We start from the raw sequence: 26229 nt of genomic DNA on the forward strand, positions 1-26229 counted from the left end.
ATAAACTATTAACATTATTCATTAGCATTGTGAAGTCCAGTTAAACTGTTCATTTTGAGAAGACAGAATGTGTGACTGAATACCTGAATCAAAAATAAATCTACCTGTAATGATTTAACCATAGTACTACTACATGAACTGCTGCTCCTATTGAAGTAAACCAAATGGATTACAGATTAAAATATATTCCCTACGCAAAGGTTTGTAAAGGATAGCCTTAAGAACTGTTTTGTTCATAAACTATTAATCACTAGTAGTCTCAAACAGTATTTGCTGCTCTGTACTCCCTTTCATCGTTGGGCTGGAGCTGAACCACTACACTTTCTTCGTTTATTCCATTTTCTGCATCACTGCTATCAATATTGTCATTGTCATCTTCCTCATACTCTGAGGACTCAGTCATGTTCTGATGGGAATGAGATTCTGACAAAGCCCCAAACGACTGAGTACTGACTGAGGCTAATGGTCTGAGCAAAGGAGTATTTTCAGATACTTCATTCTCCTCTTGACTACTGTCTGTTTCAGAGTCAGAGTCCCCCTGAGAAGGGACCACTTTCTGCTTACACACAGGACATGTTTTTTTTGTTTTTGTCAGCCACGGGTCCACACACTTGCAGTGATACGCTGTTAGAAAACAAAATACAAGGACATGGTTATCTAAGTGAAAAGGACAAGGAAACCTCCTAAACTATATTTATGTTTAGTAACAGGAGAATTTTAAAATTCAACTCAGAATTTTAGTTACAAGTTTGTCGGCATGTAGACTGTCTATCCTTATGCACAAAATGCCTAATAGATTAGGATCTCAGACATACAGATATATACAATAAATGCCTATTTCCTCTACTGAATAAATCTGAGAACAGCCCTGCAAATGGGCCATGTCTGACGAAATCGACTTTAAAAGCTTCGAGGAATTATGGCTACCCTGCAGCACACATGCCCACCACCATTACCCTCATAATGCTTCTGATCTCCTCCAAGACTGTATTGAAGCACCTTGTTACTAAATAAAATTACTGCATGATTTTGTGCATTTTAAATTGGGTCTGCAGTTGGCACTGCAACTATATGGCCTTTTTTAAAAAAAGTCTTGTAAAGTGTCTTAGGGTATTAAAAAGTTAGCTCTGCTTATCAAGAGACTTCTATCTGGCAAAGAGCTGGGGACAAGGGCAAGTGCATTGTGTTTATTATCTGTTCCAGCACATTAGCAGCATGTTCTCCACAGGACCTGATGGTGGTGTTTGGGGTTTTTTGTCTGTTTATCTGTCAGCAATCTTTGATACTGGTGACCAGGTTTAGTTAGCTTTGCAGTCCCTAGCTGGGTCAGCTGCTACAGATTTGTTCTTTCTTCTGAGAACTCCCTGTCAGCCTGTTTTTAAATTCTTTTTATGAATGAGGATCTACAAAGCTCAGTCTGTCATCTGCTGTGTTTGCTGTTGACGTAAGGCTGGGACATCAGTTGCTACTTTTTAAAAATCTCTTAGTGATGACATTTGCTGTTGCAGTGCCTGGTCAGAGCAGGAATTCAATGAGAAAAAGGTGGGTAAAACTGCATCCAGCCAAAGCAGTTCTAAAATAGTTAATGGAATCGGCAGTAGAGGGAGGTTCTCACACCAGGCAGGATGAATCCTGTCTTTCTTGATAGATTTTACACAGCTTCTATAAAAAAAATTAAATTTAGAGACACTCTTGGGCCCAGACCTCTTCCAGATTTCTAGATATAAGCTCTCAAAATACTTCTTGTACTCGCATGCAGTTAAGAGCAGTCTTGTCTTGGCACAGACACAGATGTGACTGCTAGATACACCTTTTGCAGGGGACTGTATTTGAGAAAGACTGCAGACAGTGCACAACTTGTCACAGTAAAAATACTCCACCAATTTTTGCACTGACGACACTGACTTCCAGGTGCAGCCACGGCAGAGGTCTGTATGGCTTCAGGCTACGGGACAGACTGTATCCCTTCATCCGTATCTCCATGTCACTGATAGCTGAACTGTTTTATGGTTTGTCTTTGAGAACATGAAAGCCCATTTTTTTAAATGTAAAAAGTAACTCTGGAATATGCTTCCCTGTTAAATACAGACATTTAGGGGACACCATCAAGCCCAGATTTTCTATCGTGTACATCCAAAGAAAAATGCCAAGTGGGAATGCCAGCCTTTTTTGCTTTTAGAAAGAGAAAAAAATACTCTTTTCCCAATTTGTATATACACTCCTGCATATTAGCAAAAAAAATTTTATAAATCAATCAACAAACATATTCACTATGATTTTTAGACATGGTCTTTTAGAGAGCTGTTTTTATACCAATACCAAACCTAAAATACAGCCGCTTACCATGAGAGCATGGAAGGATCCTGAGCTTGTCTCCATCCTCATATTCATCCAGACAAATGGCACAGACATCATATTCATCTCCTACAGCACATAATTGAGAATCAGTTTAAAAGATTTGCAACAGACCTCTTCAAACACATGCATGCAGGTTCTCTTGGTTATCTTCACAGGTTGAAGAAGCTGTTACTCTTCCCTGGCTATGCAAGGGGCAGGTTCTTTGAAGCTGTATGAAGTTGACTTTGCTATATTTCTCTCCTTATTAGGACAACAGCTCATTCATCTTCCCTTCAGGTTAATAAAAGTTTTAAACTGTGTGAATTGCTATCTCCATAATATTCTATCATTCTTAGTAAGATAAAAGGATTTAAAATATAGGATTCACTTTACAGGGAGTAATAAGTTATTGAGAAAACTCAGGAATAAAAACAGCAACAAAGGCAACTAGGTAAAAAAGCAGAATAATAATGATAGGCTAGTCACAGGAAAAAGTCTACATTGCTTTGAAATTAAAACCTCACAAATAAGATATACATTACTGACAGTACTGACATTATGTACACAGTTGGGATACATTGTATGACCAAAATATAAAACACTTTTTAGAAGTCACTCTATTCCTGTTTCATTTTTATCATGAGTCATCAATCCTAATGTTTTATCCCAATTTCCTGGAAGACACTGGCCCTCCACAGTGTGCAGTTACACCAGCAGGTTATGCCCTTGCTGTGGTTGAACCTGGTGTGGCTCAGCCCAGCAGCCGCTCGCTCACTCCCCCCGGCTGGGATGGGGAGAGACTCAAAGGGTAAAAAGGGGCATAACAGTGACTCGGGAAGACAAATGCCATCACTCCAAACATCCCCCCCTTCTTCCTTTTTCCCCCCAGCTTTTACTGCTGAGCACAACATCCTACAGTATGGAATATCCCTGTCCCAGCCATGTCCCCTCCCAGCCCCTTGCCCACCCCCAGCCTGCTCACTGGCAGGGCAGGGTGAGGAGCAGAAGAGGCCTGGACACTGTGCAAGCGCTGATCAGCAATAACTAACACATCCCTTACGTTACTAACACTCTTTTCAGCACAAATCCAAACCTAGCCCCATACAAGCTGCTTGAAGAAAATTAACTCTATCCCAACCAAACCCAGCACGATCCTTTTCACAAATGAAGGTACTGCAAAAAAAGCTGTAAAATACCACCATTTTCAGTGTCAACCTTCTCCTCCTAACCTGCGTGTCCTTGAATATTTATATTCAATATTTCAATAAGCTTCTTGTCCTGTCACTGGGCACCACCAGAAAGAGCATGGCTCCATTTTTTTGCACCCTCCCTTCAGGTATTTATAGACCCTGGAGAGATCCCCCTGAGCCATCTCTGAGCAGTCCCAGCTCTCAGCCTGTCCTCAGAGGAGAGATGCTCCAGGGCACTAACCATCACCATGGCCTCTCATTGGACTCTCTCCAGTACCTCACCCTCTCCTGTACTGGGAAGCCAAGAACTGGACAGTCCTCCAGATGTGGCCTTGCCAGTGCTGACCTTGTTCTTATTCCATCTTTCTTTCCTTAGCTTCAAAAATAAAGTCCAGCAGCCTTCAGCCTTACCAACATCTGGTACAACTGCTGGTGCTAGAAAACTTCAGGCAATTCATCAGACCTTATTCCACAAACGTGTACATACAGGATGTGTGCATGGGTGTTTCTCAAGACAGTTGAAGGCTCTTCCTTTTTAGCCTAACTTTTCAATGGTGGTGCGATATCCTGAATAACAACATTTCTTGCAGATCTCTTAGTTTCATGCGTATACAATACTTTTCACAGTTAGGTATACAAAAGATATATATGTTTTTGTCAGCAAAGGGGTGGAGAAACTGGTGAAGAGAACAGCCTAGAGATGTTGGCAAAAGACAAAAGAGTAGAAAGCAGAACAAAGCCATGACAGAATAAATACAAAGCCAGGGTATGTTTCTTAAATCTAAATCACCTCTCTCAACACATATAGATTCAAAGACATCTCTCTCTCTCTGGGCAAGGACAGAAAGTCTTGAACCTTCTGGTGCCTTCTTTGCCCCTCTGAATCCAGGACTCTCTTCTGTGAAGTATACACAAACTCAACAGAAGGGGAGGAGAATGCCCTTTCCAGAGCGTCCCATCACATAAATTAGGGCATTTATAAATTATAAGCTACGTAAAAGAAAGAGAGAAGGGGATCAAATATAGCATGGCCATAGCAAAGGCAGCCAATGCCTTTGCAAACTGATTTCTAGAAATAAGAAATACGGCACACCTTACTTGTGTGGACTTTAGTACAACATTCAGTAAAGTTCTCTGGGTAAAATGATTGCTCCTAGTCGGTAAGGTTAGCAAGGATTAGTAGAGGGAGCTGAATAAATGGAAGCTGCTACTGGTGGTATCAGAAGTTCATTAGGCTGGAGGAGTTACCACCATTGTCTTTTTACAAAATTGCTTTGGAACAATATTGATACATAAACAAGGAGCGCATCAATTATACATACACGAGACATGAACAAGTAGGTATCATCAAGATGGTAACTGGCATAGCACAGAAAAATCTGTAAATTTGGCATAATGGTACATGTATGAAATTCAGTCCTATCACATGCAAGTGCATCCATTTAGGGATTACATCCTTGGGAATTTTTAGCCAATACTTTTTTTCCAGCCGATCAGTTATAAACAATTGCAAACAAACAATGAGTCCCTTGCTTTGACATGAGCTGGGATGAGTATCTGCTCAGCTCTGTCAAGGCTGAAAAAGTTCTGGCCACATGCACAAAGCCACAGTATCTGCAAAGTTGGTGGACTCTTCTTTCACACACCTCTTGCAACCCAGACACACACAGTGCTGCTATTCACTACTTCCAGGTGGTACCTCTCCTATGAGGCCATTAGCACACTGGACAACTGAACGTTACTGTCGTAACGCTGCCCTGTACTGCGCTGTCTCTTCACAAGCAGCTGCTGCACACTCTGCTGACCATCAAGCGTTCTTTAAATGCCCAAACTACAGTGAACCAGAAAAAAATTCGTCTGTCTCAGCCTGCCTCTCCCCCTATGAAGTCCTCCCTGTCACAGGGCTAGAAGCATGCGCACCAGCAGACTGAGCAGCAAGCTCTCCTGTCACTTGACCAGCGTGTGTGGTTGCAGGACTGGATAGTTACAGGGTCAAATGACCCAAGGCGCATTTGTACATCCTATCGTAAGTGCAGCCATCTGCTCAACAGGCGGTGCTGGGCCGCCTGCATCCTGCCTACACACTGTGGTAAGGAAAAGCACCACCAGTAGTGCCTCGGGAAACAGAGATAGCATGGTCCCCCTGCCCAGGGGATGGGCACCCCAGACACAGCCTGCAGTGTCCTAGGGGTGTCTATCCCACAGTACTAATGGGAAAAGGCACACAGCAAGGCAGAGACTCCAGGAAGAAAAATCACACCTTTGTGAACTTGTCACCTCAAGGAAAAGGAATGAAGGAGTGAGATGGCACATCCTGTTCCCAGGGCCCCTCCGGGCAGCTTTCCCCATCTCCTTCCAACCTCTTCCAGTTCCTTCCAGATTCCACCCAACCCGAGCCCCATCGATACCACAAGCATCACCTCACCAGTCACCCTCACAACTCAATTCTCTGCTCTCGTTCCCCACAGGGTCACCCTTACTCCTCTCCCAGTAAACTTCTATCAAGTCTGTTCTGGGCTCTCCCCTGCACTAAAGCTTCATTGCTGCACATCACTCTGAGGTTCGACATTGGAGATGTTGCACTTCGGTGCACACGTCTGACATGTGCTGATAGCCACAAGAACTCGTAAGCACTTAGTTCACCTTTCGACATACACGTATCACACACACTAATCTGGGACACAACACTGCTTAGCACAGATTTTTGATTTTTTCCCCCCACATCAATTCCCACATTACTTCCCACATCCAGATTACATACGTGAGACTGAGATCCCCCTCTGACTGGGGACAAAACAGAGGCACAGTTCAGGCTCCAAGCTTGCTCTAAAGAGTTGACATAATCCACAAGTTGTCAAGGTGTTGTTTTGGCAAAAAGGTGGAAAGAACAGTACGGATTTGAATAATGTGTAGCTGCAGCAGGCCCACATTTGGGTCATGAGCTTTCCCAAATGAAGGAAGCAGGCAGACTTTGCATTACTCCCAAGAGACATCCTTTCAACACAAAAGCTCAAACAGTAGCACAGCTTTCCCTTTACTGGAATGAAACTACATGGCAGTAGAGAATTTCTGAAAACTTGGCTCCAAATTTGTTTTGATACCATGCTAACTAAACCCAGTACTTTTCTACAGATGGCAAAAGTAGCTATGTTAGGTATTTAGAGTCAGTTTTCAGAGAAGAACGTACTTTCATATGCAACTCAGCACGGCTGTTCTCTCTGTTTAGTACATGTAAGGAGACCGAGTACATCACAGCAGGAAAATTAAGAGCTTGCACCAGCAACGAACAGGCTGAGCTTTCCAAGGAAGCTGCAGAAAACCAACAGAAATAACACCAGTGACTCATCAGTGAGGTGGAGAGGCACAGAAGATGAATCGCTATTGCCAGCTCAAATTTTGAGTATTACATGAAACTCAGCTTTCGGGGAAAGAGACTCAGCAAAATGAAGTTGTTCAGTAACAGAAAAGAGGCAAAGATGTACTATTTTTCTGTTTGTGTGTTCAGAATAAGATAATTAATAAATAAAGCACAAACGTAAAGAAACCTAAGACAAAGTTCTAAAAAGCAACCTGACTAGGATTTTTCATTAACTGCATAACAATATACTTCACAAAAAAAAAAACCAACACTTTTTTATAGATGTGAAAAAAACCCAAAACTTCAGCCTTTTTAGTTCCAAAAATGCAGAAAACTGTCAGTCAAATAAATGCAGTGTAACAGTTTCCCCATTTAGTCTGTAAACAATCTTTAACTCACACGATTAGTCTGGATCGTGTTTAAATACTTTCTCATTTGTACAGAAATAACTGGAGCTTCAGCTTTTAAATAAGGACACAGCTTCTATTCCACATTACCAGAACTAAAGGCAAGTACTCCTCTGCCTTGATCTAGGGTTTCTGCGATCCTTGCTTTCCAGATGTTAACAAACGTGAGCTAAGAACCGAACCAGCTCATTAGCAATACAGCTGTTTAATTTACTTGAATTTGTGTTTAGCTGCATTTTAGCAATGCCTTTTGAATCACTCCCATGTTGAAATACCATTGACTGGGATGTAAAAGAAAAATCAAAATGGACTGATTTTTGTAGTTCAGAGAATCATTTTACTGTAGGATCCCCTCTTGTTGTGCACACAATTCTCTGAAGTCTATAGCAGCAAACATTCTGTAGACTTAGTAAAATTCAGTATAAAGCATGTTCACAGAAACAGTTCTGGGCTCTTCTAAAGGTGTTGTCAATTTTTTAAAAACACATGTAACACCTGGTGTTGATGTAGAATCTCTCTTGTACAGGGTGGAAATACAGGGAACAGGATCTTACGCAGAACCATGACTGTCATTTTTGCTGTTCTGATAAAATGCTTTTATTAGGCACTTCAATGTTTCAAAAGTACTATATACAAAATTGAAACTTGGCATCTATTAAGATTAAAACAGAAGGAAGGTATAGCATGTGAAGGGCTATCCACTGTGGTACTAGATAGATCTTTGGACAGTGGTAAGGGAAGCCTACTTGCATACAACTCTTTTCTTGCCTCATTCATAAGGCTTGCGCTTGTATTCCCTGTACAACCTAAACTCCCCAAATAAAGAAAGAAACACAAAATGAGCCCTCCCATTTTACCAAAATATTGGTTACAACTGATTTCTCATATTTTATGATGGCCGTGACACAATTTCTACTTAATCCATCTTTTGCCTGTGCCTAACGCTTCCACTTTAAAAGAAGAGAAAAAAAACCCCACAGAACAAAACCTCCTATCCTTCCTGCCTTTCAAAGGTATAAAACCAACAAAATATTTTAAGTAGTGCTCAGTTATATAGCAGATACTAAACCAAGGCACTAAGATATCCTTAGAAGGCGAGTTCTTCACGTTATTAAAAGGATTTCTCTATTTGTGGGTGTAAGGTAGGTGTGAATAGTTTTTAGCATCTATGAAATAACAGACTGATCTCTAATGCAGCAAGGTCTTGTGTTACCTACTACCTGACTTCTGCATAATTATGGATCGCACTAAATAAACCAGACAGCCAGCAGTACAGGTACAATTAACAGAGAGACAGCAAATTGTTCAAATTACAGGTTTGCTAAAGCTGGTGGTTTGACAGGGGGAAAAAAAGAAAGAAGGCAAGACTGCAGAGGTACATGAAGGAGCACATCTGCTATGTGCTTCACTATCAGCAAAGGTAAATTACAGAGATTAGTACACATGCATGAATTACATTGCTTCCATTTTTTTTAAACCAGAAAGGCAATAAAAGGAAGACTAATTAAAAAACACAGTATTGATAGAGCATTGCAACATTAAGTATTCAGTTTCTACAAGAGCACTGCAAAGGAGTAAGTATTCTCAATCTTACTTTATAGGGATGGAAAAGAAAGTGGATAGAGACTATAATTATTTTATCTTGGCATGCAGTACATCAGGGTAGATGTTGTACCTCAGGACCCCTCAGTTTATAGGTCTATTCTCCAAATAACAGAAATCCATTATTCAAACCAAATTCGCATTTGTTTCCCAAAAATTAAATTCCAAGGGCTTCTGTGGGGGCACAGAAAGTCTGTGAAAGGTGGTTCATATTATTTTATATTAATATATCTTACTCAATATAAGGGCAAAGCTGATGACTGCCACTGGAAAATAACACTGATGTAACGTGGCATTTCAGAAATAAGCACAGTGGACATGAGAACCACTTAAACACACACTTTTCCTGACAGTTACTACACAACAATAGGAGAAGATAAAGGGAAAGCAGGAGAGAGGAAAAAAAACCTCACAGACAGGTAGGAAAAGTCAGAGGGATGAAATGGAGTCCATCACTGTCAGAACTGCATCACTGAAGTACGAGTTTTTGTCTAATGGAACACTGAAACATTTCAGCTGTAGCTTTTTTAAAAAATGAGTTCCTCTTTTGCTATGGCATTAATTGTTTCTGTTACCCCAGCCATGTTGATGACCATTTATCACCAGCACATTACTGTCATGTTCAACACAGAAAATGAATGTTAACCATCACTCAGTACTGTCACGGCAGCATATCTCAGAAAAAAAAAAAAAAGAGAGAAATAATACAGCTCTCTTTCTTGTAGAAGTTGAATGACTAGTGGGGAAAAAAGTCTTTGAAAAAATTACAGGACACTCTTCTTGAGCAGGCTCATCTCACTAAGGCATCCCCTGGCAAACGAACAACAGCTCATCCAGAAAAAAAGGATGCACTGGTAAAGCACCACATCCTCTGTAGGCCAGGTAATTACAGATAAAGTCTTCTCAATAAGGCTGATGCTGAAGTTCTCAAACACAGAGGCCACAGATCTCTCTGACAGCACACTGTCTCACTGCAACAGAGACATTCCGCCACCTCTCGTCCAGTCCACGCATCCCAGCCACCCTACCAGCGTCACAGCCCATCTCTTACTGCACCGTCATCTGCAGCAAGCCCTCAGCACCCCTCCTCTGCACCCAGATTCCTGCTCTCACTGGGGCTTGGGGAAGGGAGGCAAGCCCACAGAGCAGTGAGGACCAGCCCAGATAATTTCTCTGTGCACCCTGGAGCCTCCAGGACTAGTTTCCAAGTCGGTTTCATCTCCATTACTACATGCCCCTCAAAGAATGAAGGATTTTATTTTTAAAAAGGACAATTTGCAGACACCTTCTTCGCAAATACCCATTACTCTATTTTAGAAGGTGGATCAGAACCACAAAAAATTGTGAAAAAAAGTATGGAAATTGCTGCAAAATTGAGTAACTTGCTTAAATGAACTGTGCGTGTAAAGTCTTTAGTAAGCAAAATCACCTTTTAACTACTTGGCAAATACAAATTAAAAAATATTTGCAGAAACACAGATTAGCCATCCACATATATCCCACATAGCTGTGAACACTGAAAAATGCAAACATAAAACTGCCGAGACTTTGCTAGACCTTATGACTTCTTTTCTCTATTAGACCGTAACTGTACCGTGCAGTCAGGCAGATGGGTGAGTAATGAACAGTAATTTGACCTGTTATAATTCCATTCGCAGGGGGAAAAAAAAAAATCAATTTAGGAATAGTAGTAAACTGTAGAACTGCACTTACTCTGGAGCAGATTTTTAAAAGGCATTGAGATAGATTTATTTCCCACTATTGCTCAGGCACGTGTATCAATCTGCATATGAATATATGTACACAAAAATTCAATACATGATACTTTAAAATATGCATTTGCTTAAAATAACATGTACTCTTACAGTCACATACATTGGGGCTTTTTTCCACGTGTACATAAAGCACTTCAAAGCTGACTGCATAAAGTTAAGCTCTTTCCTATTTCAACACCTAATCAAACAGCTCCATTTTCAGAAGGCTTGTGGATGTAGCAACTCCAAATTCTGGATAATTTATCAGGTATCTAAACACTCATTCAGGATCCTAACTTTCAATGCTCAATGTAAAAAAAAAAAAAAGCTTTGTTCATGTTTACTTTCTTAGTAATACAGCCATACAACTTTCTTTCGCAACATTCTATCCTCACTAAATTTACAATATTTTATTTTTATTTTCAAGAGTGAGAGGTTACACTGTCATTTCATTGCAGTTAAGATCTAAAAATCTTTTCAGTCTTGGCCTAGACTCCATTTTAGTGCAAACTTAAGCCAGCTTGGAAATAATTATATATTTCTGAAAATAAATTCTACAATACATACCAGTTCACAAAATTTCTGGCCTGTATTTTCTATAAACTATTATTCTTCAGAATATTCATATTTGCTAATTATTAAATTACAGGCACATTAAATTGATTTGTCTCTTTTGCCAACTTCACTTTTGTTATAAAGACATCATACAAAAGATCTCAACTCCCACTGACCTTTCCATGGCCACAACGTAATCCATTTTGTAAGGAATCAACACAACAGCTGCCCCACAACTCTTTCAGTGTAAACAAAGGGCACACAGCATTCTGTGGAATTACTCAAAGGTGAGGCTTGTTCATTAGGACTTTGCAAAGACAGGCAATGCCACATCTTTTGTTACTGCATTCTTTACTCATGAGAGAATGATCAGTGCCCAATCTAAAGCCTACCCGAAATCAGTAAAAAATTCCCATGCGTTAGTGGTATTTGACTCAAATCCTGTTTAAAGATGGTTCATGTATTTCCCGTGTTATAACTCTTCAGGTATGTGAGAGTGCAATCACCCACAGAACCATCATCTTCATTTCATCATCGTTTGCCTGTCAACCTACTAAATCCTAGAAATCCACTAAAGCCAGCTTTCCCTTAAAAACCCTTTTGCAGTACAGTGAACCCGTTCATTGGGCATTGATTCATTATCAAAATGCAGTGCAAGATAGATACTGGTTCTTCTCTATGATGTCTTAGCCTCAGTAGTTGATTAATGTTTCAATCTGTTTCAATACCAACAGATGTTTAAGAACACGCTGGAGAGAGAGGAAAATCCAGCATTCCTAAAAACAGGATTACAGTCCACAGGAGTTGCTTTCACCTATCCTTCCAAAGTAAAAGGTAAGATGCATCATCAAGAAGACTGAAGTGAACAGATGTCACAATAACGTCTTGAGAAATCCCATCTTTCACAAAGAAGCCATGAAGCGATGTATTTTTATTGTAATTGCCAAAGACAGCTCACTGCAAGTACCGGGTCAAATGGTGAAGAAAGTAATACAAAGGATTAATTTCATATCAGCAGAATCAAAGTGATCATTCACCTAAAGAAACTGACATCCTAACTGAAAAAAAAAAAAAAAAAAAAAAGCTTTTTGTTCTGTTTTCTGTAAGCCACTAAGTGCAGTGGATACCTGCGTATTCACAGCCTGGCTTACTTTACAATGACTGAGCTCGAAACAACTCACATCATGTGCGATTCAGCAAGAGGAAAGGAGAATGACAAAACCAGCAACAAGATACTTTCATACACTGGCTACTTAGTCATGTAATTCTGAGACAGTTATTGCAGACACACACAACGACCTGAAAAAGACATTAACTAACCTTCTTGAAGCAACTTTTTATTTGCAAATTTCTCTTTAAAGTACAACATAATTTACTTTGTATTCTAATTAGATTTCATAGGGGATCAATAAGAGGAAACAAAATTAGTATTAGCTTTATTGGCTTAAGGCAATTTTTTAGTTACTTTTAAATCCATACCAATGGGTCATTAGCAAGGTTCAGACAACCCTGTAGAGGAAAACACTTTTTCCCTTCTCTTGCTATGAGGCTGACTGACACTGCACAAAACTGTATCCGCTCAAACTGAACATCTGCTTTGCACAAAGCAAGAGCAGTGTCATTAATAATGCAGGTTGGCTTTATCACGGGCAAAGAACAGTCAGTGGTCCTATCCTTTGATCCAGGCACATCCCCTAACGTGGTCTTTGTGCCTCGGCAAATGCATGCTCTATTGACAGGAGTTATGCAATAATCAATCATTTCAATTAAGCACTTTTTACACCTTTTCTTCTCAAACCTTGCAATAGCTTGTATGAATGAACAATCAGATGGTAAAATGGTAACACATTTAAAAAACAAAATGTAGATGAAATGTAGCAGGTTTTTTTTCTACTTTTAACGAGCAGACTAAAATAGAGAAAGATGTAAGGCAGCTTTTCTATTCCATTGAAAAAAGTAACTTACTACAGCTTTATTTACTACCTTGTAATTAGATGTTAAAATTAATCACTACGAAGAATCACAACAGCAAGTATTTTGACATTAAATTTCAATCGCTCTTGCCCTCACAGAAGTATTGTGATTGAATGAAAGGACCGCTCCACTAGAAAAGCAGACAAATTATACCTGCAAGATAGTTTAGTTTTCAGAGTCTCTACAATATCAGGCAACTTATGTGCCACTGGTATTTATTGGTTTCCAGACAAACAATGGAGATAACGCAGCACAGCGACTGACTGCTGTGGTCACTGTTAAGGAAAGCACAAAAATAAATTTTGTGGACTCTGTACTGATTTTGAAGTACATTAAGCAACATTTGAATTCTCAGCCACACTCTGCATATGGTGCCTGCTCTGCTTCCATTAAAGAAACGCTAGAACTCCTCTATTTCAGTGAGAGCAGGGTCAAGCCAAACTTCTTTGTGCTTTCACTCCAAACTCAACTATCTATTTCAAGTGCACTGAAAATTATTTCCAAAACTACAAAGCCCCTCAATTTAAGGTTTTTTTGGTGTTAAACACAATGGGGTCTAATTAGTTAGACAAAGAACGATCCACTCACCTTTCTTAAATTTATGTACAGGAAGTTTCTTAAGCTGATCCTTCCTAAGCCGATTCCTTCTTGCTCTGTGTCTGTCTTGCACAAATTTTGTGATCTGGAAACAGACATAAATAAAACACCATGAACAGTAAGTTAAAAGAACAACAAAAGTTTTGATTTATGAGTCTTCACAGTACATTAGTCAAAAGGGAACCCCAGCTCAAACTGAATCACTCTACCCTTGCCTGGACTCGAGGATGAAGCCAAACAAGCCTGAAGGATGTTCTTGATGACCACAGCACTTGAAATTGAGAATACACAGGCGCTTTTTGGAAAGGTAAAAGGAAAAACAAAAAGTTATGTCCACATATATAAAAGAATGGCCACTGCTGCAATCCTCTACCAAGGCTCATATACAGCGGAATGGTACATTTCAGAGAAAAACACAATTCATTAAGTTTGACTGGTTTTGCTTGCAGTTTTAGATTATTACAACTCTTTTAGAGGATTATTGCCATGTTGATCAGAAATGTTTTCATAGTATCTAGATGTAGTTTGGAGAAGAGTAAAGGGGTTCCTTCAAGCCACAGTTACTTGCTGTCTTTAGCTATACTAAAGATTGTGTTTCCATTTTCTTGAGTCCCTAATGCTATTTCTGTTCAGATTCTAGTTCTAGCATCTGTGATATGGCATTCTTTTTCAAATATGATGACAAACGAACAAAAAATGGCCTTAACCAAAGCACACACACTACCAAGTCTATTGAAATTTGCAGAGGTGCTCTACAGCTACCTACACTGTGGATAAGGTAAACACAGAGAGTACTAATATTATAAACAACATTAGTAACTCCTACTTAAGGAATCCCTGAAAGGCACTGATATACTTCACAACAGATTATTTTTTTAAAAGTATGACTGTGTGTATATTATGGATAAGTATCATTAGGACCATATATATAAAATATATAATTTTCTCCTGATTCCTGTCTAGTTTTTCTCTACAGCATGATTCTACAACATGGAAGGAACCATTCATGGTAGCACTGACTACCTATTGACACTGACAGAAGAGAAATCCACACCTCTCAAAGTCTTTGCTTTTTTATCTGGGACACATTTGGAAAAATAAATTTTTAATCAGTTTATAGACATGTCCTTTTTTACATTTCCATTTATTTCCCCTTCTCATGGCTAATCCTACCTAGCATCTGTTTATTCCTTTTGGATTGTACAGATGGTTCTTCCCTAGATATTTTACTTGGAACCTGGAACTCAAATTCACACATTAAGTAAAAATTGTTTTAATTTAGAGTACTGGCATGCATACAAGAACTAGCCCTTAAAGGGCAAATTTAAAAGAATAGGTATCTATGAAATACAGCATACTGAAACTGGACGTGATGAAGAAAGTTTCTATGATGCAGGTGGCAAGACATTGGAACAGTGCCTCATCATTGGAAGTGTTCAAGGTCAGGTCGGATGGGGCTCTCAGTAACCTCATCTAGTGGAAGGCATCCTGCAGATGGCAGGGGGGTTGAATGAGATGACTTTTTAGAGGTCCCTTCCAGCCCAAACCATTCACTGATTCTATGGCTTTTGCCAAGACAACTCACTTATGCCCTAAAGACAAACACTTCACAAATTTGTTTAGCTTACTCCTGTAACATCTGTAATGCCACTTTTGATGCAGAAAACTGCTGTTTTCATAGTGAGGGAAAAATCTGCAATTCTAAGGAGAGGTGGTTTTTCAGAGGGATTAGCCTTGTGTTTGTTGCATAACTCCAGCTTCTTGCTGAAGTGATTGGTGCAAATTAGTCTGCAATTTAGTTCATTTCTTGACCTGCAGATGACAGCACTTAAGTCCATCGGGAATTTTTGCAACTAACTTAACATCTAAAACCAAAAGCAACTGAACTAGTGAAAGACTCTGAAGCAAAATTTGAAGACACATCCTGAGAGTAAAAAACATCTCTTATTTCCGAATTTCCACAGTTGTGGTCATGATAAATGTTAAGCTCATGCTCCTCATGATTACAGTTTTCATGAGTTCCTTCCTCCTTCCAAAGTTTTCTCTTCAAGGGTAACCTTCTAAATCACTCTTTAAATAAGAGGCCCCCCTAAGTACTCTTATTGTCTTTCTCTTCATTCCCTAATCAGTATCTTTCTGAAAAATGACAGATCTCTGCTTCACACCATATTTTGATAGGATGCAAAGCCAGTACTTACGATTTTCAAAATGATACCACAGTTCCTTTCACAGCCTTCCTCATTCCATTTCTTAGATAACCAGTACATTGTCTGAATTTTCAACTTAGGTGCACTAGAAGCAGATTATTAGTGAAGCTCAAGTTGGAACATCAATAGTCTTAGAACAACAGACGTTCACAGAATATTATCCCTGGTGACTGCTCTCCTTTAGAAATACCATCTCCCCTTACCTCAAACTGCTGACCTTCAGGGTACAACGATAAGGCTACATGTTCACCTAATTAACTGAGACAAAGTCCTCTATGATCAAGGTTATCACCCAAAGGTCAAAGCATTAGTGGATTTTACATCCTCTCTAGTTGATCACTTCTGCTTTGTTTTCAGAGAGCTGCTGCAATTATGATTGTGCCAGATGTGCCCAGGATCGTCCATGAAATAACTAACTTGCAGTGCAAAAAACACTAACACAGAAAGAAATATTTTAAGAAAACGTTACAGAACAGTTGATGCTAAGCATTCTGAAATAATACATAGCTATGCTATTTTACCTTTTATAGGAGACACGTGCCCAAGTGAGAACCTCTACAGGTAACGGTAACGTACATGCTGTAAGATATATGCTAGATGCTGTAACAAGCTCTGAGCTTGCTGACTGACTACTAACTACACCTGCAGTACAAAACGGTGAGACCTGCACTGTGGAACCGTGGGACTAATTTTTACGAAGCAGGACAAGTTTGGTGAGGTGGGACATACTCTCACTGTACAAGAGCACAAGGACAGGTCATTCCTTATGGGGAAAGAAAGCGCTTGTGCACTGGAAGCGCAGCAGTGAGGACAATTCTTTTTAAGTAGGATGTTCTACCTGGAATATAACTAAGGGCCCCGATATCCTTTTGCCAAGATTCTGCACCTGTTTATTGTACTGAGTAAATAAAGGATTACAGGTATGTACAGCACACAAAGTTTTCACCATTCCTTTACTGTTCCTTTCCCTTCATTTAACTTCTGAAAGCGACAGTTCTATGATGATCTGTTTGATACAAAAAAATGTTATTAAAAGAAGGAACTTACCATAAATATGACGATGAGAATAAGACAGATCCCTACGATTATTAGGAAAGGGATTAAATAGTACTCCAAAGGAAGACTGAACTCTGGGATTAACACAACATGGCCACTGTGGGGACAAAAAGATAACACTCTCTAAATAGGTTAGAAATTAATGAACAATTAAAGAATAAATGCAATTAAAAAAAAGGTTATCACTAGACACACTAAAGAAATACCTAGCTGTGCACAACAACATAGATCAAGAGCTAAACACATATGTTTAATGCCTTATGAAAGTGAAAGGAGTAACATTTGATAAATACATGGCAACCCTCTTGCAGGAAAGAAGTTTATATTCATTTTTTAAATGCCTTCTGCCCATTACTCTCAGGTTCAAGGTTTTACCTTGAATTCCTACAGCCTCTGTCATCACAACATCCTATTTTAAATCTATGAATATTAAAAAGAGGCAACAATGTAATGCAAGGAATAACACAGCTGCGCATGAGGTAACTTACCCCTTTTCGTACGTGAATTCTTCTTTAAGAGAATTAGCTGACGTCTCGCCAATGAAGACAGAAGGAATGTCAATCTTCTTTAAAATCTCAACTGTATAAAAAAAGCAGGAAAATAAAATATTTTACACAGACACTCTATGGGCACTTTTAAGACATAAGACTTAAACATTATGAGACTATCACAATGGGAGGACATGTTTTATCATAATGGCAAATAGCCTGATGCATATGCATGCTACATCTTCACATCATATAAGAAGTGGTATTATTTTTCCTACTGAATAACTAGGGACTTTATTGCAGCTATAGAAATCAAAGTTCTTAACGGAATATTTAAAGGGAGCATAAAACCAAAATATTTTTACACAAAGAGGCATCAGAGGAAGTTTAACCAGGACATCATTCTTACTCAGAGACTTGATAAAGTCACACAGCTCCATTGATTTCCAGAATTTTTGGCAGCTTATATGATTTTGTGGTCTGGTACTGTAAATTTTAATTAATCTTTCTTCCCTCCTTTTCATCCTAAACATGAATGAACACACTGGAAACAGCTGTGGCTAGAAAAGGTCAAAAAGAAGAAAGAAGAGAATGAACAAATCCCACATCTTTACTTCAGCCTCAAGAAACTGGATGCAACTGTCTCTCCCTGTTTTCCAGTCAGCGAGAACTTCACGAGCTTGCCACAACTTCTCAAACATGATGGATAGCAGCTTAGCAACTTCATCTGCGAGTTCCCTCAGGACCTGTGGTTGCATCTCATCAGGTCCCATGGACTTCTGCACCTTCAGTTTACTGAGATGGTCTTGAACCTGATCTTCTCCTACAGCAGATGGTTCTTCACTCTCCCATTCCCTGCCTTTGCCTTCTGTGACTTGGGCGGTGTGGCCTGAGCACTTGCCAGTGAAGACTGAGGCAAAAAAACTCGAGTACCTCAGCCTTCTCCATATCCGTATTCACCAGGTCTCCCGTTTCCTTCTGGAGAGGGCTCACGCTTTCCTGAGTCTTCCTTTTATCACCAATGTACCTATAGAAGCTCTTCTTGTTGTCCTTGACATCCCTGGCCAGATTCAATTCTCAGGGCTTTAGCTTTCCTAACCTGATCCCTGGCTATTCGGACAGCTTCTCCGTATTCCCCCCAGGCTACCTGTCCTTACTTCCCTCTGTAGGCTTTCTTTTTGTTTGCTTTCTCATTTATGTTCTTTTCCATATTGAGCAAGCTCAAAAACTGGACAAGATACAGAAATGTCACACAAAGTTGTAACAGCACTGTAGACAAAAAACACATACCATAAAACAAACCCAACATTTTAGGTAGATTACAAGATGTTCTGAACATTGTGACTCCATGAAAGGTTAAAATCAGAACAGCTAGCATCAGGATCAATCAGAAAATGGCACACTGCTCTCTAAACGTTCTTTTTCCAACTGAAAAAGTGAAAATTTGTACATATAATATGTATTCATATGAAATTAGAATCCATTTGCCCAAAGGACAGAAAAAAGTACACAACAGTGCAACAACAAAATGGAAGCACTAACAAATACTAAAAAGTCATATTTTAAAGTTTGCTTTCCTTCCAAAAGTGTAGTTTTTTTACTTTTCCTATATTTCTACTTAATTAACAACACATCAGCTATTTTCCACATCAGTCATAAAAATCTCTCAAATTTAAACATTTAACCCAGAACAGTTGAACTATAATTTAAAGGAAAAACAAAAAAAAAGCACTCAGATAAAGTACAAGCTTAATTCCACAAATAATTCACAAGTATACACATACATTCTCATACAAACATCTCCCATTTTAAAATGCTAAAAGCAGCAGAATTTCTGGTTCAGGTGGGCTCTTCTGTGGTTTTTGGTGGTGGTGGTGGCTTTGCTGTTTTAGTTTTTAGGGTTTTTTTTTTTTAAGTGAGAGTTCATCATAATACTTTATACTGATTTTAATACTGTATAACCGTATACTCCAGTGGGCGAAATGATTTTCAAACAGGAGAGAAGAAGTGATACCTGTACTTACTGTCGTTGGATCCCATGCTTATGAGGTCATCAGAATCAACATTGTGAACTATAGCTGCCTTATATCCAGCTCTCTGTGCATTTAAAACCTGTAAGCCACACAAAGTACTTATTAGAAAGACTACTGCTTCAAAATATAGTACCCTGTCTGTCCTAAGACAAGGTACACTTTCAGGAAGCTATAAATATTACCAGAACTTCATTTGCACTTATAAAACTAATATCACCTTTCAAAATAAAATCATATTATTACTCTTGCACTTCTGTAATTATGTTATTTTTCTAGAAAAATCATTCAATATTGTCTGTAGACAGTTAAGTTTTTACATATATTAAAAAAAAGATTACAAACTTCCTATGGGTAGATAAAAATAATATTTAACCATAATGGAAAATAAAGGTACTCACTCTGGTAAACTAGAAATTACCACTTGACAGCTCATGAAATCACATGAGTAGTATCTTTCTGTGCCTTTAGAGATGTGGAAATATCTTACCTGACAGCCCAGCTATCAGAAGCTTTCTCATGGAAAAGCAGAAAATTACAAATATGGGTTAAAAACTCCAAATCTATTGCCTACCAGTTACATTTCTGATACCTACTGGGTTTTTTGTCAATACAAGCAAAACCCAAGGTCCATGCAAAAGGCATCCACTGCAGTGAGTATCGCTACTGGAAACATACTTAAGTTACAGCTATTCACCACAGACATTACTTCTAATGCATCCACAATAGTATAAACACTCATCACAAGATGCCAAAAGCACTAGAGAAGCTTGAGGAACATTTGGGTTTTATCCCATATCCAACTCCTCTTTAAAACTAAGTAATAAGCTTGGCTATAGCTGGAAAGACTTGCTCTGAATTGAACTAGTATGCGACATGGTGACAGCTTTTATTTCCATTTAGATGCATGTATTTATTTAAGGAGACTGCAATACACATACATATTTTTATAACAGGCAAAGATACAACCACTAAATACAACTGACCGAAAGATCACAGCTTTAAATACCTTTGAAATTGGAAAACAGTTGCAGTATTTGCATATTATGGCATCACAACAGCTTTATTAACCAGTCAAACACCAACTACAGGACCACTCTTAAAAACAAACAAACATACACACAAACCAATCTTACGGAAACCTGTCCTACACTGATTCACCAGGAAATCACCACCATCTCTCTTTTACAGCAGGCTATCATCACCAGATCTGAAAAACCCAGGCAAAAATTCTGGTGCTTTTTTTCAGGACCTCTACCCTCAACACTAGGAGAGGGAAAAACTTATACACGTATATATATATACACACACACACATATATACACACATGCATACATACACATAGCCAAGAGACCTCAAGAGACAAATAAGAACAAGGAACTTGAGTTGTAAAGCTAGAAAAATTCCACTGATCACTCTAGAAAATGGTTCTCTATGTCAAGCTTGAAATATAAAGCCCTCTTGCATGCTGCACATCAGCAAAAATAGGCAAGAAAAATGGCATGCACATTTTAAATAAAACAGTCAAAAGTAAGGCAAGGAAAGGATTAAAGGCACTGAACATCTGGGTATCTGAGCTTGTAACACAGAAAGGCAGTACCAGAGTCATCACTGATAACACATCATGAATCACCAAGTGTTGAAACTGAATAAAGGAATACAAAAGTTCACAGAGATCTGAGCTTTAAGGCTCCCTGGCTATCACAGGTTCTTAATCTTCACATCCATGTAAATGTGCTATGGTTATTACTGACAGTTTCTATGCAGTATTAATGTTTTTTGATTGCTTGTTTTATTTCTTTAACATCATGTGCCAAAGAGGTGTTTAACAGCTGTCCATTATCCACTGACATGCACTGCAGGACAGGTACTAAACAGTTACATTATTTAAGGAAACATTTTAGTTCACTTTGCCACATAACATAGGGCCTGTGTTTAATTATTGGATTATAAAATGGTGGTGTTTGTGTAAAACCACACATAAATATGCCTACCAGGTATTTAGTTGACACAGAGTTGCTTGAGTAAAGAGTGACATCAGCACAAACACAACCAGGCACCCTCAGCACAAGCTGCCAACTCTTTACTGTTACATGGCTCAGAGAGCCATCAACTCAGATTCTCTCCCCACACCCCCAACAACTATATTCCAAACAGCAGAACCATGTTACTGGAAAACGCAGACACCCTGAGAAATCCCAATACTTAAAAAAAATCAGGCTTAGATGTAAACATAAATGCATGGCTGGGAGTTTGGCCAGTATGACATCGCTACAGAAAATATCCATAGCACATACACAAAAGGATGTAATGTTCAATAATGTATTTGCTAGCTTTTGTGACTAAAGAGGCAGTTTTAACATAGCGAGGTATCATTTACTTAAATTACATATCATCCCAGACCATTCTAATAAATCTTTCCATATGCAACACAATTTTACATGATGATTATTTTGCCAAACAATCCTTTTAGGTAGGCAGAAAATATGTGATCCTTCCTACATGCAGTCAACAACATATCTGAGAGTCACTGATGACCAGACCCTAAATGCAGGCTGGAGAAAGAAGTTCTGTAATTATGCAGGAGTTGAAAGCACAGCACCAGCCTCTCTTGACAAGTCACTTCCCACACTGGTCACCAACACAAGCAGAAGTAAAAATCAGCTGTAACAAGTGAGAAGCCACATTCCAAAAGGCACTGAACTGCTTCCACTTGCTTCCAGCCTTACCCTTCTCCTACTATGACATATTTTTTCCTGTAAGAAATCGCTAGATGTTAAGAGAGAGATGGAAGGAAAGAGGCTGGTTCTGGCCTAGCACAGATTCACACACAGTAACAAGAAGAAACAGCAATGCGCCTGTATTTGTAGTTTCCCCTGTAAAACAGGATAGACGGAACTTTAAAATAAACTGCAGTAAAAAAAACCCTGCAGTTTTTTAAAAAAAATCCGCATCCTGCCAGTCAAGCAGCTGGTATGTAATATAACTCACATCCCAGTGCACACGCCACTTCCTGGCAGAAACTTCTGGACAAAATGCCGCAGTATGTATGAAATTACACAATGTAATATTGCAATGCTATTAACAACAAAATATGAAAGTGAATTAGTACAGGGATACCCGTGCTCACCTTGGAACTTCTGATCCACTTTCTATCTTGCTTTTAGTATAACAAAGAAACACGTGGGCATCTACTTTTCCATGGATTTTACACGAAATACAAAACATAACCAAAAAATGCCTACACACAGAGCTAGAGTGAGCTAACCCTTAAGGAACTGACCATGGAAATCCCTCGATTATAACGTACCAAGCTTCCACTTTCTGCAAGGAACACTCATGGACTGTGTGTGGCAAATCAAAACGTGCAAAATTAAGAGTTTACATTTACTAAGTTGATAGCTATGCGGAAAAGCAATTCTGCATGTCTTCCCCCTGCTTAACTCTTTCCTTTAGCTGAGCAGCTTTCCAAAGCTTCTCAGAATCTCAGGGTTCTGTGATCAGCAAGAGATGTGATTTTTCCGGTTTAGCACCAGAGCAAAAAAGTTGAAGGCTCAGTCATAATGCTGACTTCAACAAAACAAGTTGTTTTCGGTGAACAAGCATTTGCTGTATTGCTGATTAAAAATGTATTCCACTAGAAAAATTATGACTTGTTACTTTAACTGTGTCTTCAGGAGTAATACTGTTCCATCAATTTAGGGACAGCAATTAAACAGGCAAAGAGGACGTGAAAAAGACAAGTAATCATTTGCCCTTCCTTGTCTTGCTAAACCTTATACACATGGGGTGACAGGATTCATGGTACAAAACACGGGACATTCCCGAGGTTGACGCGCAGTCAGACTACACGAGCAGTGAGGCTGCCTCTACAGCTGTAATCTACAGTCTGGGTAGAATTTACATGTGTAATCACAATACCACGTAACTGAACATAGCACACAGCAGCAAATACCATTGGATCTCCTTTTAGTTCATGAAAGTCAACAACAAATTGAAGAGCCCTTTTTCTTTAAGGCATCATCTGCTGCCCCATATATCAGGTTCGTTATCAAGAAAACCATGTATTCAAGTAAAACAAAAATGATCCTGATTTTTTTATTTTTAAAATAACTCGGAGAACACTCCACTTCAGCTGGAGGTCAAATTTTTATAGTATAAATACTTCATAAGATAGCATCTAGCTGTTGTACCCGTTAAAAACATTCCCATCCTGCCACTTGTGCCTGTTTCTGCCCAGCAGCACACTGTCTTCCTCTCCTCATCAACCAGCTGTGACACTACCACTGTTCATGGCATCTCAGTGTAAGCCACAAGATGATCGAGCTATTTAAAACAAAAACAGATCAGGAAAATGGCTTGCTGATTTTGGGTGCTTTTAGGTTACCTCCGTTTGCTAAGCTCCCCTGTGATCCCTGTCAGCACAGGGTCTGGTAAAGGAAAGCCAATACTGCTACTGAATGTTTTCTATTATAAACTGCAGCATCCGTCATCCTTATTTGCCACGTAAGCTGGTTCACAAACAGGTAATCTTAAACTAAATAATATTTCAATACTGTTCTATCTGCCTGTAGACAATAAAATTCTCCGTTCCCTTCACATCAGTATCTATCCTGCTGTTAGCTATAGATATTTTTCTGAAGCACCGGTAAATTTTATAAGACCTCAAAACAGAGAGGGGAAAAATAAAAATAATTTCAAAAAAATCTTACCTTGACATCGAAATTGCAGTCAAGCCTTCGAATTAACACAATAAAAGCACCAGAGGAGTTGTCTTTCAGTGGAGGTGGGGCTATAGGCTCACATGCATTCTCTGGTTTTGAATTTATTAGGAATCCCTAGAAAACAGGAACAGAAACAAGAGCTGCATTTCTCTTTGTCTTAACAAAAGGGTTGGCAGACAACTATAAGGAAAAAACTATAACTTTTCACATAATAGCTAAATAAATTCTTCTTATCAAGTCGGCCCCATATCACAGCAAGATTTCTGCTACAACCCTGACTATTTCTTTTGATTCATCAGAATCTTCATGTCTGTAAAGAATTAGAAAACTTGGAAAAACTGTATTTTCTTTCTATTACATCATCTGAAGTTCATAACTCAGACTTTGCAGTATAATTCAGCATGAAGAGGACTGCATATACTCCATTAATATGGTGGAACTATTATTCCCAAGGAGAGTAATCGGGAAAACAGAAGTCTCATAGCCTAAGCAGCACTAACACAATTAGTGCTTGGCACTAATCAGGGAAAACAGAAGAAAGTTAGGTGTATGTAATCAACACAGAACTGGCATACAAAACAGCTGCTTTACTGTGGTATGCAAAGACTATACATCATCAAATCTACCACAGCTGAAAGATTCACAGAAGTAGGAAACTCTGGCAATATCGATCCTGAAGCAAGCTTTGGGTTGGTTGTAGGTGACTGAGTTAGTACTTCACCACTGCACGGTTTGGAGCAGAAACTCTCCTAACTTCATGCTTTAGTATCTGCCAAAAAATACTCCAGCTTCTCTCAGAGGAAACACGCTCACCTGAATATTGACTGCGCTGACACTAGTCCCTCTCCAGGAGGTCGTGACTTCCTGGCTGAATTCTCCCTTGAACTTCCTTCCCTACTGCTGTAAACAGTCTGTAAACACTGCTGATACGCAAATTTATGCAAGACACATGCCAGAAGAGTCTCATGCACACTGCACAATACTATTTGTTCTACCTCTAAAGACATCAGACCTGCCCTTTTTCCTTCACTAGAATATGCTTGCTTCTTTGGTCAGACCTCTAGATCCCCTGAAGAGGAGCTTCTTTACTAATAAGATAAATATTATTTAGCTAGTTAATAATTAGATTGATATTAGTAAGATTCCCTTCTGGCAGTCTCTTCACAACATATTTTGATTACCAAGATACAGAAAAATCCAGACTGCACAGCTAGAGGAGGTTTTGTCTACCCTGCACTTGAAACACACCTCTTCAAAAAAATTACTTTCTTTAGAAGGTGTTTGTGCAGTAAGATGACAATGTGAGAGAGGCTCTTGGACTCTAATGCAATGGAGTATCAGTTGAAATAATATTATTCCTACAAGATTCACACTTGTTTAAATTGCTTTCAAAGCTAGAACAAATTATGACACAGATGAAGAGTGGTGAATTGCCAGAAAATAAGAATGTAAGTAATTTGTTTTACGTAAATAAAGATCATGAGAAGCTGCACTGCTGTGGGCTCAAGAAATTTTTGCTGCAGTTGTAGATATACCCTCAAGAGCTTTAAACTCTGTTTTCACTAACAGTTTTATCTATATAGATGTCATCACCTGTGCAGAAATAATAAGATATAAAAATATATAATTACATATAAGCATACAAATCAACTGACAGTTTAAATAAATAAAATATATGTAGTTTTATATATACACTTTATCTAGATAAACTGTCACTTTAAATGTTCTTTTTATATATAATCTTACATTTTATGCATAAATACCTATTATTGATAAAGTTTAACTTACAACAGAGAGAGGCAATTTTGTTTTCAGGAACAGATTTCGTAATGATAATATCCCTTTTGGCAGAAAAGCTGCACCAGCAATCTCCTATTTGCCAAGTTTGTGGAGACAGGCACAACATTACACAGTCTGTAACAAGGCCTGTATCTAGTGGAGTCCCCCAGG

General features: G+C 38.9%; 1 protein-coding gene across 1 annotated transcript; it reads right to left on the reverse strand.

Annotated features, from left to right (window-relative positions):
* Positions 1–24393, reverse strand: RNF13 (ring finger protein 13; the record flags this gene model as incomplete). Its single annotated transcript, XM_010075049.1, has 7 exons — positions 1–624; positions 2344–2424; positions 13766–13859; positions 17029–17134; positions 17526–17616; positions 19550–19637; positions 24268–24393. Coding segments are annotated over 7 exons (951 nt in total), but the record flags the coding sequence as incomplete, so codon positions are not given.
* Between the last annotated feature and the right edge of the window lie 1836 nt (positions 24394–26229).

The sequence above is a fragment of the Pterocles gutturalis genome, unplaced genomic scaffold (assembly GCF_000699245.1).
Source record: "Pterocles gutturalis isolate BGI_N339 unplaced genomic scaffold, ASM69924v1 scaffold5387, whole genome shotgun sequence".
NCBI lineage: Eukaryota > Metazoa > Chordata > Aves > Pterocliformes > Pteroclidae > Pterocles > Pterocles gutturalis.